Source organism: Trichoderma evansii, assembly GCF_050947405.1.
Source record: "Trichoderma evansii strain SZMC 28006 chromosome Unknown GGI43scaffold_42, whole genome shotgun sequence".
NCBI classification, from domain to species: Eukaryota; Fungi; Ascomycota; class Sordariomycetes; order Hypocreales; family Hypocreaceae; genus Trichoderma; species Trichoderma evansii.
Window position 1 is genome coordinate 1 of NW_028145164.1, and position 26,152 is coordinate 26,152.

General features: G+C 40.8%; 13 protein-coding genes across 13 annotated transcripts; 7 read left to right on the forward strand and 6 right to left on the reverse strand.

The window, feature by feature from the left end:
- Positions 1–1,598: 1,598 nt before the first annotated feature.
- On the forward strand, positions 1,599–3,057 carry GGI43DRAFT_418916 (sulfotransferase family protein). The gene is made up of 2 exons (XM_083207604.1): positions 1,599–2,140; positions 2,204–3,057. The coding sequence occupies exons 1-2, from the start codon at positions 2,052–2,054 to the stop codon at positions 2,958–2,960; spliced, it is 846 nt and encodes a 281-aa protein (XP_083055166.1). The 5' UTR covers positions 1,599–2,051; the 3' UTR covers positions 2,961–3,057.
- A 1,168-nt stretch (positions 3,058–4,225) lies between these two features.
- GGI43DRAFT_418918 (uncharacterized protein) lies at positions 4,226–5,494 on the reverse strand (the record flags this gene model as incomplete). Its single annotated transcript, XM_083207605.1, has 2 exons — positions 5,140–5,494; positions 4,226–5,082 (listed from the first exon to the last, which is right to left on the reverse strand). Coding segments are annotated over exons 1-2 (1,136 nt in total), but the record flags the coding sequence as incomplete, so codon positions are not given.
- A 522-nt stretch (positions 5,495–6,016) lies between these two features.
- On the reverse strand, positions 6,017–6,724 carry GGI43DRAFT_388884 (NAD(P)-binding protein; the record flags this gene model as incomplete). Its single annotated transcript, XM_083204126.1, has 1 exon — positions 6,017–6,724. One exon carries the CDS (start codon positions 6,722–6,724, stop codon positions 6,017–6,019), a length of 708 nt encoding a protein of 235 aa, XP_083055168.1.
- Positions 6,725–7,233: 509 nt separating this feature from the next.
- On the forward strand, positions 7,234–8,082 carry GGI43DRAFT_388885 (putative glutathion S-transferase II, GST-II; the record flags this gene model as incomplete). The annotated part of the gene is made up of 4 exons (XM_083204127.1): positions 7,234–7,374; positions 7,436–7,508; positions 7,568–7,742; positions 7,803–8,082. 4 exons carry the CDS (start codon positions 7,234–7,236, stop codon positions 8,080–8,082), a joined length of 669 nt encoding a protein of 222 aa, XP_083055169.1.
- Positions 8,083–8,628: 546 nt separating this feature from the next.
- Positions 8,629–9,198, reverse strand: GGI43DRAFT_418920 (Endoribonuclease L-PSP/chorismate mutase-like protein). The gene has a single exon (XM_083207606.1). The coding sequence runs from the start codon at positions 9,150–9,152 to the stop codon at positions 8,754–8,756; it is 399 nt and encodes a 132-aa protein (XP_083055170.1). The 5' UTR covers positions 9,153–9,198; the 3' UTR covers positions 8,629–8,753.
- Positions 9,199–10,441: 1,243 nt separating this feature from the next.
- Positions 10,442–11,843, forward strand: GGI43DRAFT_432380 (zinc-binding alcohol dehydrogenase family protein; the record flags this gene model as incomplete). The annotated part of the gene is made up of 3 exons (XM_083209559.1): positions 10,442–10,456; positions 10,748–11,075; positions 11,134–11,843. 3 exons carry the CDS (start codon positions 10,442–10,444, stop codon positions 11,841–11,843), a joined length of 1,053 nt encoding a protein of 350 aa, XP_083055171.1.
- Positions 11,844–12,034: 191 nt separating this feature from the next.
- GGI43DRAFT_418923 (DUF4863 family protein) lies at positions 12,035–13,087 on the forward strand. Its single transcript, XM_083207607.1, has 2 exons — positions 12,035–12,415; positions 12,484–13,087. Exons 1-2 carry the CDS (start codon positions 12,333–12,335, stop codon positions 12,953–12,955), a joined length of 555 nt encoding a protein of 184 aa, XP_083055172.1. The 5' UTR covers positions 12,035–12,332; the 3' UTR covers positions 12,956–13,087.
- A 19-nt stretch (positions 13,088–13,106) lies between these two features.
- GGI43DRAFT_418924 (transcription factor domain-containing protein) lies at positions 13,107–15,638 on the forward strand. The gene is made up of 5 exons (XM_083207608.1): positions 13,107–13,572; positions 13,650–13,858; positions 13,959–14,353; positions 14,415–15,038; positions 15,112–15,638. Exons 1-5 carry the CDS (start codon positions 13,194–13,196, stop codon positions 15,623–15,625), a joined length of 2,121 nt encoding a protein of 706 aa, XP_083055173.1. The 5' UTR covers positions 13,107–13,193; the 3' UTR covers positions 15,626–15,638.
- A 1,781-nt stretch (positions 15,639–17,419) lies between these two features.
- On the reverse strand, positions 17,420–18,170 carry GGI43DRAFT_418926 (uncharacterized protein). The gene has a single exon (XM_083207609.1). The coding sequence runs from the start codon at positions 17,865–17,867 to the stop codon at positions 17,526–17,528; it is 342 nt and encodes a 113-aa protein (XP_083055174.1). The 5' UTR covers positions 17,868–18,170; the 3' UTR covers positions 17,420–17,525.
- Positions 18,171–20,384: 2,214 nt separating this feature from the next.
- GGI43DRAFT_418929 (voltage-dependent anion channel) lies at positions 20,385–22,412 on the forward strand. The gene has a single exon (XM_083207610.1). The coding sequence runs from the start codon at positions 20,550–20,552 to the stop codon at positions 21,906–21,908; it is 1,359 nt and encodes a 452-aa protein (XP_083055175.1). The 5' UTR covers positions 20,385–20,549; the 3' UTR covers positions 21,909–22,412.
- GGI43DRAFT_418932 (uncharacterized protein) lies at positions 22,244–23,234 on the reverse strand. The gene is made up of 2 exons (XM_083207611.1): positions 22,325–23,234; positions 22,244–22,266 (listed from the first exon to the last, which is right to left on the reverse strand). The coding sequence occupies exon 1, from the start codon at positions 22,970–22,972 to the stop codon at positions 22,427–22,429; it is 546 nt and encodes a 181-aa protein (XP_083055176.1). The 5' UTR covers positions 22,973–23,234; the 3' UTR covers positions 22,244–22,266; positions 22,325–22,426.
- A 58-nt stretch (positions 23,235–23,292) lies between these two features.
- On the forward strand, positions 23,293–24,387 carry GGI43DRAFT_418933 (cupin domain-containing protein). Its single transcript, XM_083207612.1, has one exon. The coding sequence runs from the start codon at positions 23,612–23,614 to the stop codon at positions 24,260–24,262; it is 651 nt and encodes a 216-aa protein (XP_083055177.1). The 5' UTR covers positions 23,293–23,611; the 3' UTR covers positions 24,263–24,387.
- A 619-nt stretch (positions 24,388–25,006) lies between these two features.
- GGI43DRAFT_388892 (uncharacterized protein) lies at positions 25,007–25,486 on the reverse strand (the record flags this gene model as incomplete). The annotated part of the gene is made up of 1 exon (XM_083204128.1): positions 25,007–25,486. One exon carries the CDS (start codon positions 25,484–25,486, stop codon positions 25,007–25,009), a length of 480 nt encoding a protein of 159 aa, XP_083055178.1.
- Positions 25,487–26,152: the final 666 nt, after the last annotated feature.

A 26,152-nucleotide genomic window follows, 5' to 3' on the forward strand; every position in this document is an offset into this window, starting at 1 on the left:
TATTTTAAATTTATTAATGTATATTTTAAATATTTTAAATATTTATATTTTATATTTTTTAAATTATAAATATTATATTTATAATAATTATTAAAAATATAATAATTATAAAAACTTTTATAAAATTTTAGTATATTAATTTTTTTTTTTTAATTATTTTAATTTTTTAAATTTTTTTAAAATAATAATTTAATTTTTTAAATTTTTTTAAAATAATAATTTAATTTTTTATTATTATTTTTATAAATAATACAATTATTATTATAATAAGTTATTTAATTTAAATTTATATAAATATTTTTATATATAATATTAATTTATATTTTTTTTAATTAAATAAATTATTTAAAAATAATTTTTTTTTTATTTTTTTTAAATATAATAATTTTTTTTTTATAACTTAGCTTATTATAATAATTATATATTTTTTTTAAATTTTTTTTTTAATTTTTTTTTAAAATTTTTATTTTTATAATTAATAAAATTTAAATTTATTTTTTTATAATTTATTATTATTATTACTAGTAATATAATTATATTTTTTATTTTTATTAATTTATAAGTATATTTTTATTTAATTTTTTAATTTTTTAATTTTTTATTTTTAATATTATTTATATTATTTTTTATTTATTTTAATAAATTTTTATTAAAGTTTTTTAAATATTTTTAAAATAATTTTTAATAATAAAATATTTTTAATTTTTTTATTTAAATTATTATAATATAATATTTATAAGGTTATAGTATTATAATTTATTTTAATATTTAATTAAATAAATATAATAATATATTTAAAATAAGATTTATTATTTTATTTAATATTAAAAAATTTAATTTAAAATTTTTTTTTTATTTTTTTATTTAAATAATATTTTTAATTTTTTTTTAAATATTATATAACTTATAAAAAAACTTTTTTTTTTTTATTATTAATATTATTATTTTTTAAGTTTTTTAAATATAATTTAAATTAATTTTTTAAAATTTTAATAAGTTTTTTTTTATTAATTATATTTTAAATTTATTTAAATTAAAAATATTTAAAAAATAATTAAAATAATTATTTATATTTATAAAATAAGTTTAAATTTTTTTTAAATTTTTATTAAATAATATAAATATTTTTAATTTAAATTTTTTTTTTAAATTATATTATTTTAAAATAATATTAATAATTAAAATAATAATAGCTATTACTAGTATAAAAATTATTAAAGTATTTTATATTTTTTAAAATTATTTTTAAAAATTTATAATAATATTTTTATTTATAATTTATTATTATTACAAGTTATTAATTATTTAATTTTATTATTTAATAATAATTTAATTTACTTATTATTATTATTATATTTATTAAATAAGATTTTTTAATATTATAAAATATAAAAAATTAATTTTAAAAAAATTAAATAATAACTAATATAATAGCTTTTAAAACTTATTAAAATTTTATTTAATTATATTATAAATAAAAAAATATATATTGGCGATACTTTAAATTTTTTTCATTAAGACTATATGCTTACTTTTATATTTTCCACAGTGACAGTTGTCTACCATTAGCAATATTATATCATAAGCACTTATGATAGCTATTTAAAGCACAGAGGGTTACTCTATTCATTTGCGATACTATTACAATTAGAGTTTCGATGCCCAGCGACTGGTTACTTTCATATCATTTAACCTCGAAGTACTGAGTAAGCAGCCACCATCACTAACATCCCGTTAGATCCGACTCGAAAGCGGACGGTTTAATAGCGTGTGACCTTGGGCCTACTACCGCGAAAGTCGGTGCGGGCGCCAACGCCGTACACAAAACAAATGACACTGTGGTGAGATCTTGCATACCATTTATATATTGTTACATCACCCTTTCTGTGATTACACAGCTCTTTCTCGTTCCACCGCCTCTCTGTAATCTGTATACCCCTTCCGATTTTTCCAATAGGAGTAACATGCTGTGCTTCACATCCAAATAACTGTATTGTTTAGAGAGCTCTTGCCGCTAAAGCTTTTAGTCCTCAGGGTAATAATTTTCCTGCATGAAAATGCTCCAAGCGCGGAAAATCGATGAGTTTCCCCAGCCGCCTCAAAAGCCAAAGGTCAAAGTGATCGTCCTTAGTTGCAGCAAGTACGAATTGCTCCCTTTGTTGTTTATTTAGAGAGATGCTTACGCTCACTATTAAACGATTAGAACTGGAACACTTGGCTTATATCGAGCATTTAAAGTACTTGGTTATAAGCCTTATCATGCCGCAGAGTTCATACGAAATCAAAATCACAGCCATAAAATCTTTTTTCAAGAGGCATTACTAGCCGAGCACAACCGATTTTCTGGCGTCAAACCGTATGGACGAGCTGAATTTGACAAATGGTTTCAGGATTACGATTCAATTATCGAGGTGCCCTGTTACATGCTTGCACAAATACTCGGTGCCTATTTGAGTGATCCGAGCGTGAAGTTCCTTTTAACCGAGCGGGACCCCGACAAATGGGTCAGATCATTTAACAAACAAGTAGGCAGCATGAACGATTATCTTGAGTCAGTTCCAATGACTATCCTGAAACATTTTGACATCGGTCTATGGCATCACTGGCGATTCAACAGCCTAGTTTATGACTTGTTTAGTGGGACGACAAAACAGGGCCATTCTGAGAACGAGCAGATACTGCGTCAGAATTACGTCAACTACAATAATTTGGTCACGAAATTAATACCAGAGGAAAGACTACGAATTATTAAACTAGAGGAAGGTCTGGGATGGGATGAACTTTGCGACTTTCTTGAAGTTTCGAAGCCCAACGTGCCATATCCGAATTTTGACAATCATATGGAGCTCAGAGATACAATAGTTACGCCATTGATACAAAGGGCTTTGGCAAAGTTCACATTGGTAACCGCATCAATTGTCGGGGTAGGAATGGTATTCGCTTGGAAGAAATGGAGGTAGTAAGGCTCAAGATTGATAGATTTTACGAAGATGGTAATAAACATTCTATTATTATTTATAAATAGATAGATACTAATAATTATTATTAAACCCCATACAGTCAGAATACTCTTCGGTATTATATACTGTTGTGAATTCGTCGTTTGTTATCGGCAAAAGAGACCAATTTTGCATATGCGAAGACGCTAAATCCCGAACAAGTCGACTACTGTCTACTGTGTCAGTGATAATGGTTCCTGGAACTCCTTCAGATGTGCCACAGATATTATTGATAGGATGAGTTGAAGTCATCTGATCGAGTCGCCTGTCTGGGATAATTTTCAATCGCCATAAGGATTCTACAATGGATACAAGCCGTTCCCATAATTGTCGTGATATGGCTGATGAATCTGCGTAGGCTGTCGCTAGCTGTACAGCCCTCGTGATTATCTCGCCTATCTTGTTTGTCAGATACTGTTCACCCGCTTCAGACGGCGAGGCTGTCTCGACTTGTGCCTTTTGAGTGATTATCATGAACACGACAGAAATGGAAGAGGCAAGAAAGTGTCGGAAAACGGGAAGTTGTTTCTTGTATAAATCCGATGATTCGTTGATATCCCAGAGGATATCTATCGTGTCGCAGGCAGTTTTCAGGCCTGATTCTGCGAATGCAGCTTCTATTGTAAGGTGTAAATTTGAGACAAAGAGCTGGCGAAACAGGAGATTTTGTAGTTGATTTGCGCGGAGGTATAACAACAGAGGTATTATACTACGTGCTGTTGAAGATGGAGATTCGTCATCTCGATTGCTAGGATGGACAAAGTCCATATTTTTTAACGACTTTATTCTCCACTGCTCTATATCAGATTCGAGAAACCGAAAAGCCTCTTCTTCGTTGCATATAGTGCTAGATATCTTACGGCTAGCAGAATTCCAATAGATTGGGTTTAGCAATCCGTAGGAAAGCATTGCTTTCAGATATGTAGCATACTCCTATAACGGGTTAGAATCCCCTTATTGGACATATAAGATGCCACTTACAGGTACCGGCAGGCGCTTGTCAAAGTCTGATTCCTGGAAATTTTGCGGAATTCCAAGGGCACAGCTCCATTGTCGATCGAGTACCACGATGGTCCATAAAGTCCCACTAATTTCATCACACTGCATCGAGGTATTGAAAATTCGTTGAAAGATTTCCAAACGGTGAGCGCCAAGTTCCATAATCATCCGGCCAGCAATACCACAAAGTCTCCAGGCCAGCCGATTATCATCGCTAAAGTAGTGGTAGATGCTCTATCAATGTTAGTCATGCTTTAATAGGTTGCCCATTTTGGGCAATAAATGTTTGTAACAAACCGCTAATAATACAAGTACGACATTTCGAACTTGAATCTTCTGACGGATGACAATTTTCTCAATTGAACTCTGTACGCTTTCATAGAGTACTTCGGCTACCTTAGATGTGCCAGCAGTCTCGGCTCTAAGCGCAATTGAACAAACTAAGTTCAATACAAGTATGTGGTGATCGTCAACGTGTGAAGAATTGCATCGCCTCAATCCTAAACCAACGCCTCCACTAACATATAGTCTCTCTAGTTGTCTGTAGAGGGATTGCATATCTAGTATCGGATAGAGGTCTCCAACAACTTCTTGATATACACGCAAAAGTCGTAGCGCGTCTACCTTGCTTAATAGTCTGTGGACTGGTACAGTGCACGAAGTAGCCAAAGGTTGGTGGAAGACATCACCACATCCCCAAGCAGCGTTATTATATAGATCTGCTGTAGTTACTGTCATTGCACCGAAACTGGAAGCAGTCTGGTGGCTAGCGCTACCAATGGAGACATCAAGTCCGTCTTTGTGCCGCAACAAGATTTGTGCTATATTTAGGCTATAATCAGAGCTTGATGATCCATGGAAGCGAAGGTTCGAATGATCTATTCTATCATTTTCGGGGAAAGAAGCGGGTTCACGGTGGGTTGCAAAAGATGATTGTGTCTCGAAAATACGATTCTCTTGCTGTGGAGGAGACAATGTAGAAGCCTGAGTAGGTTCATTTCTAGCCTGATGGTTGATACGCGTAGCAATCCTGTCAAGCAGTTTTTGTAAACTCAGAATTGAATCCTGGATACTTTGCACGTCTCTTTGATCAAATGTAAGCTATATAGTCCGTTGTCGCTGGTATGATGGGAAGATATACTCTGAGTTGAGGGTTACGACTGTTGGATTTTCAGCCCTTGAACCACCGGGAGTATATTGATCGTCACTCGAAGATAGTTGGGGGTGGTTCGGATATTGGCATCTGACACCTCGCTTTCGACAATGCTGGCACGGTTGTTGTCCGTCACAGCGACCCTTGCGTCGTTTACAGGCGTGACAAGCCTGCAGGACATATCTGGCACGACGTTTGCTTGGTTTACCGGTGCGGCTGTGGCCTATACTTCTTTTTATAAAACCTTCTGACGATGCGGCGGCTTCTAGTTCTGACATTTTGACCATATATTCTGCTGAAAACGCATGAGAATAGCCAAACGTACTGGGGATGGAGGGTTGTTGAGATGCCGGTCGGCACTACCTGAATCTCACAAACCGCGTATTAAGCAAGCAAGCGGAGGCTAACATTAAACTAACTAACGCTAAAAGTATTAGTGTCCAAAATGAGTCAGGTTCATGTATATGATTACATGATACAGTTAATTATAAACTAAGCCCCTTGGCAAACACGACAGAAAAATAACCTGGAACATTTAAGGACATTTTAAAATACGTGAATGACTCAATATAATAGTCCAATGTTGTATTTAATTTAATAATTCATATATCCTGTAGCTAAAACAGACTGACAATAGTTCAGAACAAAGTCGAAGAACATCATTTCTAGGCTTTGAAGGGATTTAGATATCTTTCAAAATGTAAGATAGATATTGACGTATGGTTCACTAAATATGTGTGGTAAATGAATTTTATTAGCAAAATAGCGTTGAACTTATTGTATACTCAGAACTAATAGAAGAAAATACCCTGGCAATATGCGAAGACTCTTTGTAACCCACTATAATAGAGCATCAAATGTTTATCTATGGATCTTGAATTATAATATCCTCAGTCCACTCATTTTTCTGTTGGTTGTACAATTTCCATGCCTTATTTGCTATATTTTTGCTGTTAAGGTTTGGATGTCCATCAGCTACCCCCCCGGCAACAGTTAGCAAACATATATGGATGCCTTGAGGACCGAACTTTTGACGCAGTGATAAAGTCAAGTTTTTTTGAGAAGCTTTAGAAAGCGACAGAGAGAATAAATCTACTATAGGTGTCTCCGGGAGATTTGAGTTGGTAACCATCAAAGTTGGCTTCGCTATTGGATCTTGCCTCGCCAATAACGTAAGCTGAAGAATCGCCCATGCTGCAGCATGATAAAGCGAAATCGTAGAAATATAAAAATCTTTAAGGATATGTTCCTCGCTAAATTCGAAGAATGAAGATGTGGCCACAATAGCAGCATTAACTAAGACGAACTCCGGTGTCCCAAGATCGTTGCTAATTTGCTGGAGGGTTGTCGTGAACTTGTTACTGTCTGAGATATCTACCGAGTAGGTCTTGACTAATATTTCGCCCGCGGCAGCACCGACAATCGCATTGGCATCCTTTTGAAGTTGTTCAGTGTTTCTCGCTATAAGTGCTACTTTGTCGAATCTCTTTGATACAAAGACGGCAGCCGTTTGAGAGCCAATGCCGGGGCCAGAGCCGATAATCACCACGGTATTTTTTGAGCGTGAAGCCATTGTTGCAAACAGTTCATTAAAGATTGATATCAAAAAGAAAATTTTCTGAATAGACAAAATAAAGAAAGAAAAACGAATGGTAGAACTCAATCTATATAATTGATCAATAAAGAACCACAGTCGCATCCATTCTCTTTTCATTATAACTATTAGTAATAACAAAGCCTTATGAATAACACAGAGGAAATTCCGAAGTCAAATGGTCGAAAATGGCATTTGTGTGCAGCTTATGATTGCACCTGAAAGTCCGCTTAAACCGCAGGCTAGCGCAGCTTGGTTTTTTTTCGGAATTTCCTGCGAATCTAAGGAACTCCCGGCATTCCTACACAATTACCCACAAGATGATTGCACATCACCGATGCACTTAAGGAAATTCCGAATAAATGCGATTTATTAGGAAACTCGCGAAGAGATATCGCAATTGTGTTCTTCCGTGTTATACATATATAGTTTAAGGGATGAAGAAAACGCACCATCGCCAGCAAGCTCAGCTTACATTGCTACGCAAAATGGCTCTGAAATTAACAGGAACCCCAAAATCTTCATGCACCTTGAAAGTTCTCCTCACGCTGGCGGAGAAAGGTGTCTCCAACTACCAATTCATTGATATGGATTTGATGAAAGGAGAGCAAAAGGCAAGTAAAACATCCGTTCTTAGCGTGCCTGCTATCTAAATATACGAAAAAGAGCTAATTGGAATCTGAGGTCTAGCTGCCGAGCCACCTCTCTAAACAGCCATTTGGCGTCGTTCCAATCCTCGAAGATGGCGATATTTGCCTATATGGTGATATGCACACGATATCGCTTGAAGCGGGAGAACATGACTGCTAATTCACATTGTAGAATCTCGTGCTATATGTCGCTATATTGCAAGAAAGTATCAGAATGTCGGTACTAATTTAATTCCCAACATGTCTGATCTCAAGACGATGAGCCAATTTGAACAATGGGCGTGTGTTGAGATGGCGAATTTTGATGTTGTGGCCCGTCCACTGCAATGGGAGGTGATTTTTAAACCGTAAATGCCGAGCCCTAAAGAATGCTGGCCATAGTTGATAGCATCTGACACTATCAACAGTCTTGCAGGAGAAGCGAAGAATGAGCAGCTGATCCACAGCCTCGTGAATACACTTGCCCAGAAGCTGGATGTTTATGACAGAGCCGTGCCTGCCAATCAACAATACATGGCAGGCAACACATTTTCTATAGTGGACATCTTTTATATGCCTCTTATGTCATACTTGTTCCGCATGGGATATGGAGATATGATCATGGATCGCCCCAATGTAAAGACATGGTGGGAGAGTGTGTCAAGCAGAGACTCGTGGAAGCGGTTTGGCGTGAGTGCGACAGTATAGCTCGAATCGCTCTTCAGCACAGAGCTGTTTGAAGGTATAAAAGTGTGTTTCTATACTGTAAGCTTAACTAAGTTTAATATTATGTTTTATTTTGGTATGCTTGGACGACTTATTATTAGATCATATGTATATTTAGAAGATGGCTCTATTAAAGCAACGTAACCAATTTTCGCAAGCGAAATAAAGAAAATGGAAGGAAAGAAGAGAAAGTACATGGGGAATGGGAAACTGAATGGGAAAATGAAAGCAGCAACGAGATTGAAGGACATGGTACAAAATAATATATTTTTATAGACGCAATCCTGCTGCCCCTTAGCATGTTTCTATTGTATCTTGTTATCCTTACACTGTTGTCCACTTCGTCATGGAGACAATGGTGGAATAGGTGTCCGGGAATAGCAATACGCTCTTCATCTTGTATGTCAATAGGGGAAAATAGACTTCGTCGTTACATTGACATAATGTTACATGATTTTGTATTCTCTACTTTGATCTTGTGTCCGGCTCATTGCACTACTAAATATTGATTTGGATCAACAAGCGAATATTTGACTGAGATAATAATTAGCCTATCTAACTTTGAAGTCTTGTAAAAAAGTCCCAACAGCATCAACTAATATAGTAACGTTTCTTTAATTTACCCCAAAGTTCATAGCTACGACTAACCGATTTTATGAATTTGGCCATGCCTCCACTTGAACTTCCAAACGAGCTCCAGGAAAGCCCAGTTGCGTCACTCCAACAGCAGTCCACGTTGGCTTGAATCCGTTCCTTCGTAGCCATGCAGCAGTAATTAAGCTCATGCTCTCTTCAATGTCGAGATGATAACTGATAACTTTAAACACGTCCGTAGGCTTCGCACTGGCTGTTTCAAGTGCCGCCTCAATGTGATCAAGGATTATCTCGACCTGCTGCTCCAGTGTTGGCGCGAGAGCCATAGTTGCATCCACTCCCAGCATTCCGGCAAGAACAACTGCTCCATTACTTAATTTAGCTACCTGAGAATAGCCAAACGTTTCTGACATCTTCTCCCCAGTTTGATGGTTGAAAAATGAGACTGAAGGGATCATCGTGTGCAGTATTTGTATCAATACAATGGATGGATGCTAGGCAGGCTGTGAGAACGAACCTTGGTAAATTAACTTGACAAGCTCGGCTATCTTCTAAGTTATATACGTAATATCCTCCCTCAGATGCTCAATAAATAACGATTTCCGAAGACGGAAGTTCCGAACTTCGATGTTCGGGGCGATTTCTAAACTGAGACTAGCTAGGCGATACAAATTATACCCGACGCTCGGTTCGAAGCGCATTGAGTTTTATAGAATTAGTAACGTGTTTAATCAATATGCTTAGTATTATTAATAACGCTCTTTCTATACTAATAGCTCTGCTCATAGCTTGTTTCATTATTCAAGATTACTTACTACTTGCTGATATAGCTAGAGAGGGAATATTGTAAAGGTATACTAACAATTTATATAAGCTTGTTACATATGAGTGATGACACTAGTTGCCCGATGCCAAATAAAATTCTACCTTGAACAAACGCCCTTTCAGCTATACTAGTATAACATGTAATTAAAACTAGAAATAGTGTTTAGTAAACCCCCATAGTATGCATTCATATGATACGCAACTACATTCAATTTCTTTACCTTCCATAACATAAGCAGCTTACATCGCCAATGCTGCGTAATATACCATAGCGCCTTTTATCCTTAAGACTCCCCTAATTTCGAACGCGTTACTATATTTGGCAGTTAAATCTGGAGACCCGCTACAGTGGAATGCACCTAGTTTTTAACCCTTGTCGTATATCAGAAGTACGCTAGCCATTTTGGGCAGGATAGATAACGCTGTTTTTAAGCAACGCTATATTAATTGCACTATACTTTAGCACATATATCACTATAATGCTGTGGTAGATGTGCTATAATACAGTGAAATATACGCTGTATTATAGTGGTTGAAGTGCTGTAACTTTTCAAGGTATATCCCTATAACGCAACGAGCAAAAGCCTTTCTGTCATACCTAGTTGGCTAGACAATATACATGTAATTTCCAATACCTGACGAGGATTGAAAACTAAGTGCATCCCACTGTGAGTTATAAAAATTAATTAATGCTATGCCTCCATATCTTGCAACCGGAGAACAGAGCCTCAACTAACTCTGCAAATCTTCAATCAACACAGCTCTAAACCCGGGAATTCCGAGCTAGCAATCACAATCTATCCGCAATGTATCCGGAGACTCAATCATAGTGCGAGAAATGAACAAGTATGGAGACAGTTGCTGCATTAGCTATGTACTTGCGATCATTCATGAATCGGCTCCCACATTTGTGGCAGCCAATATGAAGCTACACGCAGTACTTATGGAACAATGGAAGAAAGAATACCTCGCTTCACCTCCACATTCTGTAGCCCATGGGGAAGATTAGCCGATTTAGGTATATCGCGGAGTAATAGTTGCTCTCAAAGACATTTCTCCAGAATGAGATATATCCTTTTACCCTATAATTTTCCAAGGGCTCCAATTTTGCTAGTACGAGGATTTGTTGCTGAGTATAAATTGTAGATCTTGACACAGGTATAAGGGTGCTTCTATGATTTATTTCTCCCCTGGCTCATTCTTTTCCTCCACTATGAAATCTGTTAAGGTCAAGGCGTGCCCTCTACGATGCGACATTGTTGACGTTCCCATCCCAATGCCAGGGCCAGATGAAGTCCTTATTCAAGTCATATACTGCGCCAGCAACCCGCGCGACTGGAAAGCTCCCGATCACCTCATTCCCGGTGTTGAAATAAACCAGGGCAACGAGATGTCTGGCATTATCGAGACTGTAGGAAGCAATGTGTACGAGTTCCGGAAAGGCGATCGAGTTGCGGCAGCGCATCCTTTACAGGCAGAGAATGGCACTTATGCAGAATATTCGATTGCTCCTGCGAATACATGCTTTTTATTGCCCCCAAATATCTCATTTGAAGGTTGGTTTCCAATAAGTGATTCCACATGTTGGTGATGCTTTGCTCATGTACGACGTAGAAGCTAGTACCATACCATTTGCCTTGTGCACAGCAGCTATAGGCTTATACCAACGTCTCAAAATACCATTTCCGACATCGCCGGAGAGTTCACATGTTCAACCTCCGCTCATTGTCTACGGGGGAGGCTCTTCCATTGGAGCCTTTACACTGAAACTGGCAAAGATGGGACGCTTCGAAAAAGTCATTGTTGTATGTGGATCTGGAAGACCATACATAGAGTCTCTCGGCGTTGTTACAGATTTCGTCGACTATCGGGATTGCAACGTGGTTAATGATCTGAAAGCTGCCCTTGGAGGAAAGAAATGCTTTCACGCTGTTGATGCTATCAATGATGGTAATAGTTTTCGGCATCTATCAGAAGTATTGGCGCCAGAAGGAGCTCGTATGTCTGTATATCTACCGCGTCTGGATTACAGTTGTATTCCTCCTTGGATATCCATTGGCATTACTTTCTTCGGCACAGTCCACGGCCAACCGACCCCGATTAGTAATGATATATACCAAGAAGATGTGGATTTTGGGTATGCTTTCTTTCGGCTCGTGGGTCGATGGATTGCTGAGGGCAAAATGAGCGGGCATCCATATGAGATTCTGCCGCGCGGGCTGGAGTCTGTTGAGGAAGGTTTATGGATGTTGAAGGATGGCAACGTAAGTGCTAAGAAGCTCATCTATAGAATTGCAGATACGCCTTGCATTAAATCTGTATAGTTATTATAGTTATTGAAGTATAAATGAATGATATGGCGATCTATTTCTGTTCATTTTGCTCATCAGATGAAACAAAATTGCACTGTATTTGCCGGCTCCAAATCCCCCTCGGTATTAATGGAGTGGTTGTTGTAGATAGTATAAAATTTTGGCCTCCTCGGTATATCATTTTATTAACAATATGTACATTTGCACTCCAAGTTTTCTTGACAAAGTTTTTGGTTCGCATGCCGTAAGCCTAAGCTATCGATGTTGCATCCTTCTTTCCGGCACGTATCCGACGCGCTAAAGCCAGATCTGGTGATCCAAAACAAACCTTCACAGCGGGTACCATGTCATTAATGAGACACGTAAATACAACATCATAATCAAATATGCGGAGAGGATATTTTTTATAAAAGCAACCCAGATTCCAACCCAATTCTTGTTAAAGCAATCTCATCATTCTTCAACAGATAGTGAACGGCAGCCATATGCAATTTCTCCAACATGGACTCAGCACCCGCCATTCATCCTAATCACCAGAAGCTCATCGACCGCGCTCGAGAATTCTTTGCCGAAGTCGAAGACTTGTAAGTAAAAAATCATCTTTAAAAACAAGACATCAAGATGCGTCCACTGATTATCAAGCTTCTCATAGAACTCCAGGGAAAGACCTTGAAGCTAGGCTGAACCGAGACTATGGCCCCGGAAATCCATACTATGACGATTTCTGCTTCTTGATTCGACAAGCTCTAGCGAATAACGAGGGCTGGGTTGCAACCGACGAGATAGACGGTTCAAAGTACCGCCGCACCAGGATTAGCGCTCCCTCTGAATCAAACCGCTTCTTCAGCATCACAACCGTTTACATGGAAAGCGATAAAGAATACCGTGGCCAATACCACCTCCATCCCTATGGTGAACTCAATTGTGTCGTCCAATTAGATCCGTCAGCCGAGCTGAAGGGCATGTCAGGGTGGCAAGGCGCTGGCTGGACATCTCCGGGGCCCGGTACTCATCACTATCCTGAAGTCCGCGGAGGCGCTCTGGTGGCACTTTTTTTCCTACCAGCCGGCCGAATATCGTACAAGTTCGCGAAGCCGGGAGATCCGCAGCCTATATCTATCTGATAGAAAGCTATGAAGAAAATGGGTAAGTCGCTAGTAAGCCTGGGATGAGTCCGGCTCTTAGGCTTATTTAGGGAAGCCCCGCATTAAATAAGCATTGTAAATAATATTAATAAATGGTTTAATGATTCTTAAGTCTTATTTCAACACCATAGCCTGACCAAAATTCTTGTTTCTTTGACTTTTTTTTTTTTGTTAATGTTGTATTCTCAATATTTGAATCCTTAGCCTCATCCTCACCATGCCTCGTGCAAGAGTGGCAGAGGGCAGAAGACGAGTTGCGAAAGCCTGCATCCTTTGCCAAACTGACAAGAAGAAGTGCGATGGCCTCTGTCCCTGCGGGCAATGTATCAAGCGCGAACGATCTACCTCGTGTGCTTATTCATCCCATAAACGCTTATACGGACGTCAGCGACGATGGCCAAAGGATATAGACGTGGCCAGTGCTGTACCTACCCAGGACGATACAGCAGAGACCGAAAATTCGTCAATTGGGAGTACCAACTCGCAAAGCCGGCGGCCCCTCCGTCATAACCACAGTGAGCGAAATAGTCCAGTGGGCAAACATATCGCGATCCCAAAACTTCCCAATATCATGCGTGATACGAAAGGACGAGCGAGTACGTTGCCACCAATCTATAGAGAGCCTGCATATGATTCTAGGTAAAGTAGCTAACTATGTCTTGTACGTTTTTAGTGTATCTTGGAGATTGCGCGGCGCTCTCTTTTTTACAAAACATACAAGAACTCATCCAAGGCGAGCAAGAGCTCGCCGATGCAGCAAAAGATCTCTCCTCTCTTTCAGTATTAGAAGAGGTTGAATCCAGGGACAGTGAAAGCGTTCTAGCTTATAGCAATGCCAATCTCGGCGACTTGGAAGCTCTGGTCAAGACATTCTTCATCTCGGTACTGACTCTCTTCCTCTGTGCAGCTCCTACATTCCTTGAGCCAGTTGAGCGCCAGAGTGCAAAACGTTGACGGGTACTAACAAAGAAACTGCTTGCAGACATGTGGTATCCTTGACATTATGGACCGCTCTACAATAGACAACTTGCTTAGCCGCTGGATTAGTGGAAATATTTCAGTTACGAGTAGTAGCGCCGCTCTACTGTATCTGGTGCTTGCATATGCGGCACAGGTACGTAGCGAATCCGCTCAAGACGCCTACCGATCTCAATCATTCTTCTACCATGGTCGACGAATCGCGCTTATTGAATTGACGGAGTATCCTACTATGGAAACTGCCCAAGCTTTCATGCTGATAAGTTTATATATGCTTGGCAGTTGTCGACGCGATGGAGCGTATTTAAATCTGGGCATTGCGATTAGTGCAGCAAAATCTCTGGGATATCATCGATCGGAAGCTATTTTCCCTCAGTGTGAAGAGGATAAACGGCTGAGGTATGAAGAGGTCCTCATGTGCAACATGTGCGGCGTTGCTAATGAGCAAACATTAACATAGAAAGCGAATATGGCAGACTTTATGCTATCACGATTTATTCTTTTGTGCCATGATGGGCCGTGCCCCATTAACATCAGCTACAGATTCTTCAAAAGAAGGAGACGACCAGCGACCTGACGCGAGCCACCCGGATAAATGCCAGCAGTTTGGGCTCTACGAATCTGCGCGAGCTTTTTCCATACTGAAACAAACAGTGCTCGAAATATATACGAAGCATTCAGCACCGCTAGAGTTGCTTCAAGATCTTTCTCGACAACTTCGTGAAATGGGGACAGAGCTACCTATAGAGCTTCGCAATATCAGCCCCTTGGCATTTCCCGAGCATAAATGTCCTAAGACCAGGCAGCTCATAATAAGGAATGCCAGTGTTGCTTGTAATTATTATTTCAGTATGATGCTTCTGACACGACCGTTTCTCATCGCCTGCCTCAGGGCAAAATATAACAAACCGCCAAAGACGACCCAAAGCTGGGAGAACCGTGCCGATCATGAGGATTCTTCAGAGATTGACAAGAGCGTTATATTTGGTGCTATGACCTCATTTGACACTGCTCTTAAAACGATTCAGCTACTCCATGAGCTGTATGTTTCTGGAATTCTCTACAATAATATGCCTCTTGTTGTGTGAGTGACAGCCCTGATAGGTAAACGATAGAAAAACTGTGAAGTACTAGACTTACTGATACTCTATGAGCAGTGCATGGACATTTGTGTCGGCATTGACCATTTGCGCCGCCTACTTCGGCCGTTTAGGAGACTCAAAAGAATGCGAACTTGTAATTTACAGAGCAAGCCAAATATTGCAGCATTTCATGGCACACAGTCCACAGGCAAGGCAATACGATCTAATTTTGAAGAAGCTTTCCAGAGTTGCACTGGGCTGCATAAATGTGTCGGGAGATCAACTTCACAGCAACGGAGGCTTATTTTGGTCTGACTTATTTAGGCTAACTCCAGCGCACCTTCATAATTTGAAGGCAGAGGAGGAATCTTCCGACTTAAATACTGGCTTGCAAGATGGAGTGGCTACAGCAGAAGGAGTTTGCTCTGCCGCATCAACATTTAGCCCGCCGCAACATACCAAACACTTGAATCCTCACTTGGATGACATTTTTTATTTTCCCGACGGTGCTTATAAGCATTTTTCTAGTTATACTTTAATGCCCGAGGACTTACTTTCTGAGCAAGATAATATTTTCTTGAATATATAGCTAGGATCTCAATAGTAAATGCTGCATTGTAATAATGTTGCCAAGTATTATATTTGCCTCAAGAGCCTGAAATATAAACCACAAAATTGTTGGTTATGTGCAAGGTGATATGTCAATAAGCCGAGATTTCAGATATGGCGCTCTATTAGCTCTACACTCAAATACCCAATAATATCCTCTCTCTATACAGAGAGATCTAACGATGACTTCCACGCAATCGCTATTTGGGAATAGCGTTAGGGGTGTAGACTGGCTTAAGTAGCAAGAATACTTAGGGTGAGCAATCCGAGCACGCGTTTCATACAGACAGCAAAAAGAGCATGCGTATAAGCACGCAAATCTATCAAAAAGAAATCTTAATTTTTGACTTATTTCTTCTATATGCATCCAGTTTCATGTTAAGAAGCCCAATTAGCATTATTGTAAAAGATTAGTTTCGCAAAGTAAGCAGAGCCAGTCAATGAGCGTCAGTCTTACTTCATGTACTAAATATCAGACTTAGACGTTGATAGACAGTATTATAACACCAGCCAACCAGCTTAGAGAGCGAAATTTCTCTGTGCTAATTTATGTATGTTTTAAATAATTGGCAATCCGACACTATCTACTAGTTATGGGTTTCATGAAGTTGTACAAGGACCAGATAACTATTGCGGAAGTAAGTACCACGATATTCATATCGGTTGATGTGAACAAATCTCCGTTTGCAGTTCCCACATGTAGGCTTTACTTCATCACACTAGTTACGCCATAATCCATGAGCTCAAACCTGGAAGTAAAGCGAGAATGCACGGTCGCATACATTTACGCGGTGCACTCTACAAGTGGTGCAACTTGCACGCGACTTCTTGGGTGGTAACTTTGGATGATAAAGACTCTACATGTTAAAACTTTCGGTGGCTGTTATTGCTCGCGTATGAATTTGATACACAGAGAAGCAGCTACTTGGGTCGAAAAATGTTGGAAGATACAAATTATGAGTTGGAGAGCAGGAGGGTACTGCGGAATTAGGATTGTAGGCTGTGTTTGGTGGGTCTGGCTGACTTTGAGGACCTGGCCAATGGCTGCTGAAAGCGAACTTCCGTGGATCGCCCAAAGAACTCTGGGTACATGTGATCGGGACTGGCCCACCAACCTCTAGCAGCAGTGAAAAGATGCCTTAGGTAAAAATCCTCCAAGCTACGTGGTATAACCCATATACATTTAATTACACTACTTTATTTTAGTTAAAATGAACATAACTCGTGTCTCCTTACTTCCCTGACCATGCACTGTACTACCATATGCTATCAATTGTAAGCTTGGCAGGAAGGCACCAACTGGAATTAACAAGAAAATAAGTGAGAGTACAGGTAATTGGAGCGTATTAACAGTATTCAAATAGTGAAAGTTTCGATAAGAATAAAGAGTTCTATTACCCAAACTATGATATTGCTGTTTAATTATTCAGGCTCTTATTGGTAAATTATGTTAATTTCACAAAATAGAGGTAACATCTACAAATGTTTATGGCTTATAATCTTCTCGCAAGATTTCGAGACATATCTCTACCGGAGCTGCAAAGTGGTTCTAACCGGGTATAGAGAGGGGTTTAGACCTCTATTGAGCAAGCCTTCATAAAAGAAACTACTGCCTATCACTGGCTAGGTAATAGCTTCAGGCCTGACAATATCTACGTCTTTCAAGGTTTGAATGTAACTTGGCCTTGCAGAATGATGCATGAATTGGAAAAGTGTCACGGCTGTGATTCGGTTGTTAAGCCAATACAATCCCCAAAAAGATTTCTCTTGCGCATGGAGTGGAATGTTTTTTATTGATCTAGAGACTAATACTAGTGTAAGTGTAACTAGTTAACTGAGAAACATTAACTCAGCACTTGATAAGAATGTCTAGAATTGCTTCAAGCTTTAGTCTCAGTATCTATATGCGTTTGCATTGCTGCTTTTCCAACAAAGGCCCTTCCAGGACTTCCCCCATTTATCCACTCCTCAGGTTTAAAGAGATCGAACATGCCAACTTGTTGTAATACTGGTATTGCTGCCCGTAGTGCTGGCTCTATTTGCTTTCTCTGGCTTTCGTCGCTTGCGTCATAGGTTTTGATGTTTACGAGTAACGCTCCTACAGTACCCGTTGGAACTTTCTGTCCATTTGGGAGCGTTACGATTGGAAATGCGTTCGCATTTGTACCGAGCGTCTTATTATTGATGCTTTGTAAATCGTTGGCGTTTTTATCTGGCTCCATATTACGGCAAGAGAGGTTGGAGATGTATTTTTAATGTGAAGTAGCCAATTTTGAATTTTGTAAAAGTAAAAGATACAAGAGCAGCGAGCTTGTAGAGCAGGTGGAAGATGTTGTTCAAACGAGCAACAGCTGTACAATCACCTGCTTTATATTTGTACGAAATTGCTTCGCCACAAATATTACACCGCCTTTGTATTGCTCCACTCTAACTCTTGATCATAAATAAGCTAAATGGCAAGAAAGAGCCGTAATCGCCGCGAAATTTTAGTTGATTGGTTTGCGCGTTATATTTTAGCAATGAATCCTATTATTCGCACAACATACTGTAACATTCGATAATCGCAGAACATTTTAGCGCCGCTAGGCCTAACTGGAAAGCTACAGTGGGATGCAATTACTTCTTTATGCATGTCAGGTATTAGTAACTAATAGTCTAACTGTAATAGGAATGTTTTTGTTTGCTGCTTTATAAATAAATACGCTAGAGAATTATAGCACTATAACTACCGCAATACTGCGTATGCCTCACTGTATTATAGCACATAAATGGCTGTATTATAGTGACATGTACGCTAAAATATAGTGAGGTTATAGCGCTGCTTGAAAACAGCGTTATCTATCCTATCTAGGCTACTTCCAATACATGACAAGGATTGAAAAATAATTGCATCCCACTGTAGGCTTATACGTATGTAAATTCGGCTTGATCGGGCTTATCGGCTCGGGGCTTATTGGCTCAGGCAGGCAGCGGCAGAAGGTCGACTTTATCAGGGATTTTTGCGCTAGGACTAATTAGGCCTAATGGCGCTAAGATGTGCGGTTATCGAATAAGTGTGGTGCGAATAACAGGGCTCTTAGCAATATGCGCATGCTTTTAGCTCTCCACGATGCCTAGTTCTAAATAGGCCAAACTTAACTCTCATGGTATATGCTAGTTAAAAGAAGATTAATCTCATTATATTAACTGACCCGTGTCATTTAAACAAAGTCCAGCTATGGTATAGGGCAAGTGCGGACCTGCAAAAAAAAAAAAAAACTTAGATGAACTCCCTACGCAGATGTACATTTATATCGTCGATCTTATTGTGCAGACGAGGCTTGCTATCAAGTTAAATAAAAGACACGACACGACACCCCTAAGATAAACAAGTCCCCGGTACACCATATATTTACATTGAACTTCATAACCTTTACAGTTCTGTTTTCAAGTAGTGCGCTATGGCTTGTAGAGCTAGCGCTGCAATTTTGACACCAAGGATAGCGTTAAAGACTTTTACAAAGTACCACTCAAACACCGGTAACTCGGAAAGGGTAAAAAAACTAGAAAAAAACGCTCAACATAAGCGCTAAGCCGTAAATAGGTACAAATTATCTGTTGCTTTTACGCCTCTACCTTTGCACCCCAGCCTAAGGCTTAAAAACATAAGCTTATAGTTACATTGTGAACCTATCTCGTTTGTAGGAGTTATGGCAGCTTTCTATTACCGTGGCCCGCATACAGTAAAGTCAATACTGCTCCGATTACACAACTATTAGAAATAAAAAATCTGTGGATTGCCTGATAATTTTACTTGTGGTATGAATTAGAGCAATTCTTTAACGTATAAATATTTACATTACAATTTTCGCGCCCTCTTACATTTCATTTAATACTTTAGTTTTTGAAGACCCAATGTTAATGCGGGGTTTATCAACCGTAACATGGCAGACAACCTGAACTTCAAGGCTACGGATTCGTCGGAGCTGCTGGCAGATATGACTGGCTGGTTGGCCTGTGCTTGAGTCGAAATGCCTTTAGGGGCGCTGGTAGTCATTGCTGCCTTCTTTCGCGAACGTTTACCGAAAATAGGTAATGGGTCGATGACTGGCCGATCATTAATTTTTTGAAATCTGTCTTCTGTAAACGGTAAAGTCACTCCCGTAGTCTGTTGAGTTGAATACACAAATGCCCAGTCAAGCTCTGACCAGGAATCTCCATGTTTGGGGTGACTGTATTTAGTGAGTCGCCAGGCATCTCTTACATTTCACTGGCTTCGATTGCAGATTATTTGTCGTGTAGCCACGCTCCACTCTTGCATTGTAAACAGCGAGGAGATGGGTGAACTGCCAAGCCCGAGTCTATTCAACCTAACCACTGCTTTTAGTACGCAGTGCACCCTTGGCTAAATTTAAGCTTTATTCATCCGTAGCTGAGATTTGTTAGTACATACGATATTCCAATTGATGTCGAAATTCGCGATTCAAAGTGTGGGTCTAAACTCATTTAGTCTAGGATATTGGTTCACAAAGACCCAGCTACCAGCTCTATATCGAGGTTTGCTACAATATTTGTAAATTATTTTCTGTTACTTCTGAAAATGTACCTTCAGTGTAATAATATTAATTAGAAGACTCTTGAAGTAGCGTCTCAGCCCAAGCATCATTGGCTGCGGCAGCTGACTCGAGCTGAAGCTTAGCAATGTCGTAGCCTGCGGCTATTGCGCTAGCGCGCATGCTTCAGTGACACTAATTGAGCATCATTCATCGCACGGCTCTACTCTTCGTGGGCGTTCTTATGCTTTATAGAAGTTTAAAGCCAAGGCTGCTCCAAGCCTTTTTCTTGGATAGCAATATGGCTCATGCATCCCCCAGCCGCAATACTGCGCAATACTTCGGACCTTCACAAACGTTTAGAAGGACCAGATGAACTTTGACACTATGGCGACCCAGGAATGCTCGAACTCACCCTCGAACTCAACCTCGAACTCACCCTCGAACTCAACCTCGAACTCACCCTCAAATTCACACTTAAAATCCACCTCACCACTCAGGGAGGACCCCCAGCAAAAAAAAGATGGCGAAGATGACTGGGAAACGGGCCAGTCTCGGGCGCCGGAACAACGCTTTTGTACCCCGGGGTATGTATGCCCAGTTCGTGAACGCATGAAACATTTTACCTGGGCTTGGTTTGCAGCCACCATTAGCACTGGAGTTCTCGGTCTTCTCTTTAAAAATACTCCTCACCGTTTCAAGGGGCTAAACACCATCGGAAAAGCAGCATTCATCATGGCCATCGTCATGTTTGTTCTTTCCATCGCTACAATCACCTATCGCTTCGTCAAGACACCTCGGGGACTAAGAACGAGCCTCATACATCCAACAGAAAGTCTATTCTTTCCAGCGTTCTTACTGAGCATTGCCATCATCCTCGCCAATTCAGCCATTTATGGAGTTCCAGCATGCGGCCCCTGGCTGCCTGTAGCCCTTCGAGTGTGCTTCTGGATCTACGCCGCCTTGGCTCTATTGTCGGCTGTAATCCAGTACACCATCGTATTCAACGGTGCTAAGCTCTCAATCAAATCCATGAGTCCCCTGTGGACTTTTCCTATCTTCCCTACGCTGTTGACAGGAGTTGTGGCATCCACAATCGCGCCGTCGCAGCCGCCATCACAGCGACTGCCCATTCTCGTCGCAGGAGTTACTTATCTTGGTCTAGGATTCAGCGTCGCTTTTGTGCTGTACTCGCTGTACCTATACCGTCTTACACAGGAGGGGTTCCCAGCTCCTCCTATGCGGCCGGGCATGTTCATCGCAGTGGGTCCCCCGGGGTTCACAGCAACGGGCCTGATTGCTCTTTCTAGATCCATCCCGGTCGACTACGCCTACTTCGCCAGAAATCCTGCCGCAGTGGACATATTAAAGGTGATGGCCCTGTGGATCGGTATATGGGTTTGGGCCTTGGCGTTTTGGTTTTTCGCATTCAGTGCCGTTGCGCTCACTATGGGCATTCTAAAGCACCGCATCCGCTTCTCCATGGCCTGGTGGGCACTCGTCTTTCCTAATACAGCTTTTACTCTTGCAACGTGTCTTATCGGAGAAGAGCTCGAAAGCGAGGGAATCGAGGATGTAGCAAGCGCAATGACTATATTGATTGTTATCGGGTGGTTCGTAGTCGCCTTTTCACACATTCGTGCTGTGGTACGTAGTAAAGTTCTATGGCCCGGCCGAGATGAGGATTTCGGACACTATAATCCTGATAAAAGTGGGAGCCATCGAGTCTAGTTCTTTTCATTTAGTTTAAAACTTTCAGACATCTTCATATGGCATACGCATTGCAATACGGGGTAAAATTAATCTTTCCTTTCTAGTTTCTGCAAGCATCGGAATAGCGATACTCCAGATACTAGGAAAGACGCTGCAGACCTGGTGAAGCCGGTTTGGTTGAACAAGGTAGGAGCATACTACACAGATGTGTTAATGAAGAATCACATATTAGCATGATGTTACGTACGTATATTACGCCATCAATGCCAGATAACTACATCATGCCAAGAATGAACAACGCGAGCATGGTCCCTACACGGTAACCTCGTTTAGATAGCATAGCAAGGCTCTGCCAAGGTGAGAGATCGGCTCGTTCCTGTGCAGGTGTCAGAAAGTCACGCTCTGCCTCAGCCATATCGAACTCAAGCTTTTACAATGAGCGGCGAGCTAGTTGCGATTCCCCATGTTGTGTCAACTATCGCGGGCTTTCAAGTAGAATTAGACCACAATGCCAAGGCGACGCTTACAACGGACAGTTAAATAAGAGGTAGATATGCTTCCATAAAGTTTGACGCTACCGCAATATGTGAAATATTCCAGACAAACGCCGGCTGTCGACTGAAACTGCGGCAATCCGACAAACATTCCACGGTATTTTGCCGGGGTAACTTCACAAATAACACGTTCACATTACGCACAAAAAGGCCTTGTCCGCACCCGCTGAATGCTCGTCCAACAAGGAACTGCGGCAGACTGTTGGCACTGCCTTGTAGCACAGCGCCAATAATGACGAGTACAGAACCGCACAGAATTTTTCGTAAACGACCAAAACGTTCGGCAAGATATCCAGCAAAGAAAGACGGCACCGCCCCGGCAAGCATAACAAGGGACACGGTAAAGCTAAGACACGAATGGGATAGCCGACCCTTGACGGCCTCAAACTGTAACATAGTCGTCATTGCGCCGATAGAACCCGTATCATAGCCATTAAAAGTACCAGCGATAGATATGGTCATATTTAGGTGGTTGGAGACGCCTCGAAATCGACATGGCGAGAATCCGGCGTGATTAAAGGGTATCATATCGCCCGAGCAAATGATTTGAATAGGCTAGCTACGTAGATGTTAAGGTGAAGCCGGACAATAGCGTCCATCAATGGCCAAGATTCAAATTTTTGAGTGGTCGAATTTTAGCATCTACCTATTGTAGGCGCCCACCGCCAATTTACTGCTCAATATATACACGGGCTACAGCTAACTATAGTAAATCTACCCAGTTAGGGTCGTGAAAATTAGCTACGTTCATTGGTTGCCACTTAAAACGATCAATGGTAATTACTCGTGCTTTTCTTCCGCCTTAGTGTTTGCCCCAGGTCGGCATCGGCTCCCGTTTATGACACCCCCAAACCCCTAGGGGGGCCAAGGTGGGGTATCGGAAGGGCCAAGAGTGGACAAATCTCTAGCGCCACAGGTTCTCAGCTGGAATCGAGTCCTTGCAGAGCGCGTGGTCGGAAAGCTACCCGAGAATCGGGAGGAGGCATATCGGAATAGCGTCCCGGCTGGCAAACCGAATTCCATTATTTCTCTAGGTCTATATATAAAACACTGCTACTACATATTTCCAAGTCTTCAAGAGAAGATGAATAACGCCTATCCTTATCTCACATTGTCATTTCCAGTTGTTCTGGAATCCAATCGGCGGTATTTGTTAGAGTGTCCATCATGTCTAAACCTATGATATATCGAATCAATCCCACCAAACTTGTTCCCAATTCACCAAACCCCCTTCTACACTACAAAAGCTACTTCAGCAACGGCGGGCAAGTCGATGCGGCTCATGTTTACGACACTTTTCAAAGCAACGGATGGCAAGTACAGTGGGTTTCCAGATATGGCAAATACCAGAGGTCACACTATCACCCCGAAACTCACGAAGTTATGGTCGTTTTAAGCGGCCCGGGTATAATACGCTGGGGTGTAGCTGACACAGATGACGACTGGGAGAAGCACACCTATGGTCAAGCTTATGAAGATGGTGGTCTCCAGATTGAGGCGAACGTTGGAGATGTCTTTGTCATCCCAGCTGGTGTGGCACACAAGTCTTTTGATCCCAGGACGTCAACCCCTGATGTTCAAAGCCTAACAGGAGGTGGACATGGTATTGAAAGTGGGGATCAGGATCCCAGAGACGCTGTGTGTTTCGTGCCACTGTCGGGATTCACAATGATGGGAGCATATCCTCAAGGTTTTACATGGAGCTGGAGCGAGGGAGGGGATCATCTTGCTCAGTTTGATGTTGTGAGGAATGTAGCAAAACCAGAGCGTGATCCGATACTGGGCAATGTAGGTGGAACTAGCACGCTCTGGAAATAGAGGGCCTGCACTTAGAATTACGCATGATAGCACGAGATAGTATCACAATTTGAATACTATCTCGTTAAACCAAGTAGTATGCGTACCAGTCGAGTTTTGTTTCTGTAGCTAGCGTAAGTGTAATAAAATACATTCCTTAAATAACTCGTAATAGACCTATCTAAGGTCTAGGTACTTAAATTTTAAGCTTGAAATGCTCCTCCAAGTTTCCATGAATTAATTTCCTCATGCTAGAGCTAGAAAGAGCGAATTCATCTTTCATAGGCTTCGAGAAGATAAATAAGCGTAAAAAAGGACTGGTTAGGAGACAGGGTGCAGAGAGGTTTCGAAGATAGCTGTTATGTGAACTACCCTGCAATTCCCCACGCATATGACTAAAGTGGCGTCAATAGAGTAAGTCTCAATATAGACCGTATCTTAACTAAGTGATGCCCTGGTCGTTTATCCGAGGGGCCTCATCTACCAGGGCACCTCTCAGTTGAGCTATATACACGACTTGGTGTTGGTTCAATTCAGTTATAACAGTACAACTAAGATTATTTACGTCTGTTAGGTATAATGCCTTGACACATTTACTATAATTATCTCGACCAAACACACGATACATAGGTCAAATCCACTGACGAGTGGCATATCAAGTATGTCTTATTCTTTTATGTATTATCTAGCCTCAAAGTATCCAAGTGGTACTAAATAACTTGTAATTATTTTGTCTCTTTCGCCTTCCTTGTCCCTTGGGACCAATCACTTCGTAGATTGCAAAGCTTCCCTGACCTTGGATACCCAGCCACCCGGTGCCATTCCTTCCATCACGATAGCGTTCTTGGTAAACAACCACTTTCCATCATTCTGTTTCTTCACGTAGCTATCCCATCGCCCCCAGTGATCGGGCATTTTGAGATCAGTACTGGCAATCACATGGGTTTGACAACGAGCCTCATTTGGTGCGATGAACTGAATGTCGACTGTCGTAACGTGATGCGTTAGCAGCTGTGGAATGTTGCTTAGAACTTCTCCAATTTCACTCGGGGGTCTTTCTGAGCCGTCCGAAAACTGTATCTTGGCTCCGGGCTCAAACAATGCAGCTAGTTCCAGAGGTTGAACGTCTTCATGGGCCAAAGCTGCATATCGGTGGACGAGCGCAAGAATAGCAATACGAGCGATTCCTTCCTCTTCCAATGTTGTAAACGCGACTGAGCCGGCTGGTAGATGCTTGTGAGACATTGCTTGGTGTATCAGTGTCGGCTTCAGCAAAGGAGAGTTGGAAAAGCATAGTAGACAATGCTAATAATATGGTGTTTGTTTTTTGATCAATTTGCTTCTTGAGCTTGTCTGTGAAGGAAAGAGACTTTGATTGCGTATTTATTCTAGAACTATGCAGGACCATATCCCAAGGTGTTTCCTATTTAGGCAAATCTAGACTGGGATTTAGGGTCGCATAGGATGCATACCGTGCAGCTTTTGGGGCATCAAGATGGGCTTAACAGTAATGCCGCCTGCAAAAGGACTTAAGGCGGACTTAAGGACCCTGGATTCTTTAGCATTGTACCAGCGTCAGCGACTTCATATTGACAATAGATCACCTTGTGCTCCAATACGTAAGACAAACGACTGTGGCAAGTCGTGTTAGATCAAATAGCAATGACAGCTGTATCGCTTATCGCCCGGACGCCATGGACGCTCCATGGACGCTCGACCGCATGCATTGAAGTCATGATAACATTGGTCATCCGTTATGATGCCAATATCCTCAGAGAATTGCTCCCCCTTTCATGAACGCTGGTCCCCAGTCTAGTATTACTTTCACCTCTGCGTCTACAGCAAACAAACCAACTCCTAGTCAGAGTATAATGTTAGCTTTAGGAGAGCACCCCCAGAAACCTTTTACTG

Bases quoted from the DNA above. Each gene is read 5' to 3' on its own strand.
- GGI43DRAFT_418920 (XM_083207606.1), bottom strand. From the start codon at position 9,152: ATGATCCCTTCAGTCTCATTTTTCAACCATCAAACTGGGGAGAAGATG.
- GGI43DRAFT_418926 (XM_083207609.1), bottom strand. From the start codon at position 17,867: ATGGAGCCAGATAAAAACGCCAACGATTTACAAAGCATCAATAATAAG.
- GGI43DRAFT_418929 (XM_083207610.1), top strand. From the start codon at position 20,550: ATGAACTTTGACACTATGGCGACCCAGGAATGCTCGAACTCACCCTCG.
- GGI43DRAFT_418923 (XM_083207607.1), top strand. From the start codon at position 12,333: ATGGACTCAGCACCCGCCATTCATCCTAATCACCAGAAGCTCATCGAC. The intron at 12,416-12,483 runs GTAAGTAAAAAA...AGCTTCTCATAG, and splicing joins TTTGCCGAAGTCGAAGACTT to AACTCCAGGGAAAGACCTTG.
- GGI43DRAFT_418916 (XM_083207604.1), top strand. From the start codon at position 2,052: ATGAAAATGCTCCAAGCGCGGAAAATCGATGAGTTTCCCCAGCCGCCT. The intron at 2,141-2,203 runs GTACGAATTGCT...TTAAACGATTAG, and splicing joins ATCGTCCTTAGTTGCAGCAA to AACTGGAACACTTGGCTTAT.
- GGI43DRAFT_418924 (XM_083207608.1), top strand. From the start codon at position 13,194: ATGCCTCGTGCAAGAGTGGCAGAGGGCAGAAGACGAGTTGCGAAAGCC. The intron at 13,573-13,649 runs GTACGTTGCCAC...GTACGTTTTTAG, and splicing joins TGATACGAAAGGACGAGCGA to TGTATCTTGGAGATTGCGCG. The intron at 14,354-14,414 runs GTATGAAGAGGT...ACATTAACATAG, and splicing joins GAAGAGGATAAACGGCTGAG to AAAGCGAATATGGCAGACTT.
- GGI43DRAFT_418933 (XM_083207612.1), top strand. From the start codon at position 23,612: ATGTCTAAACCTATGATATATCGAATCAATCCCACCAAACTTGTTCCC.
- GGI43DRAFT_418932 (XM_083207611.1), bottom strand. From the start codon at position 22,972: ATGATACCCTTTAATCACGCCGGATTCTCGCCATGTCGATTTCGAGGC.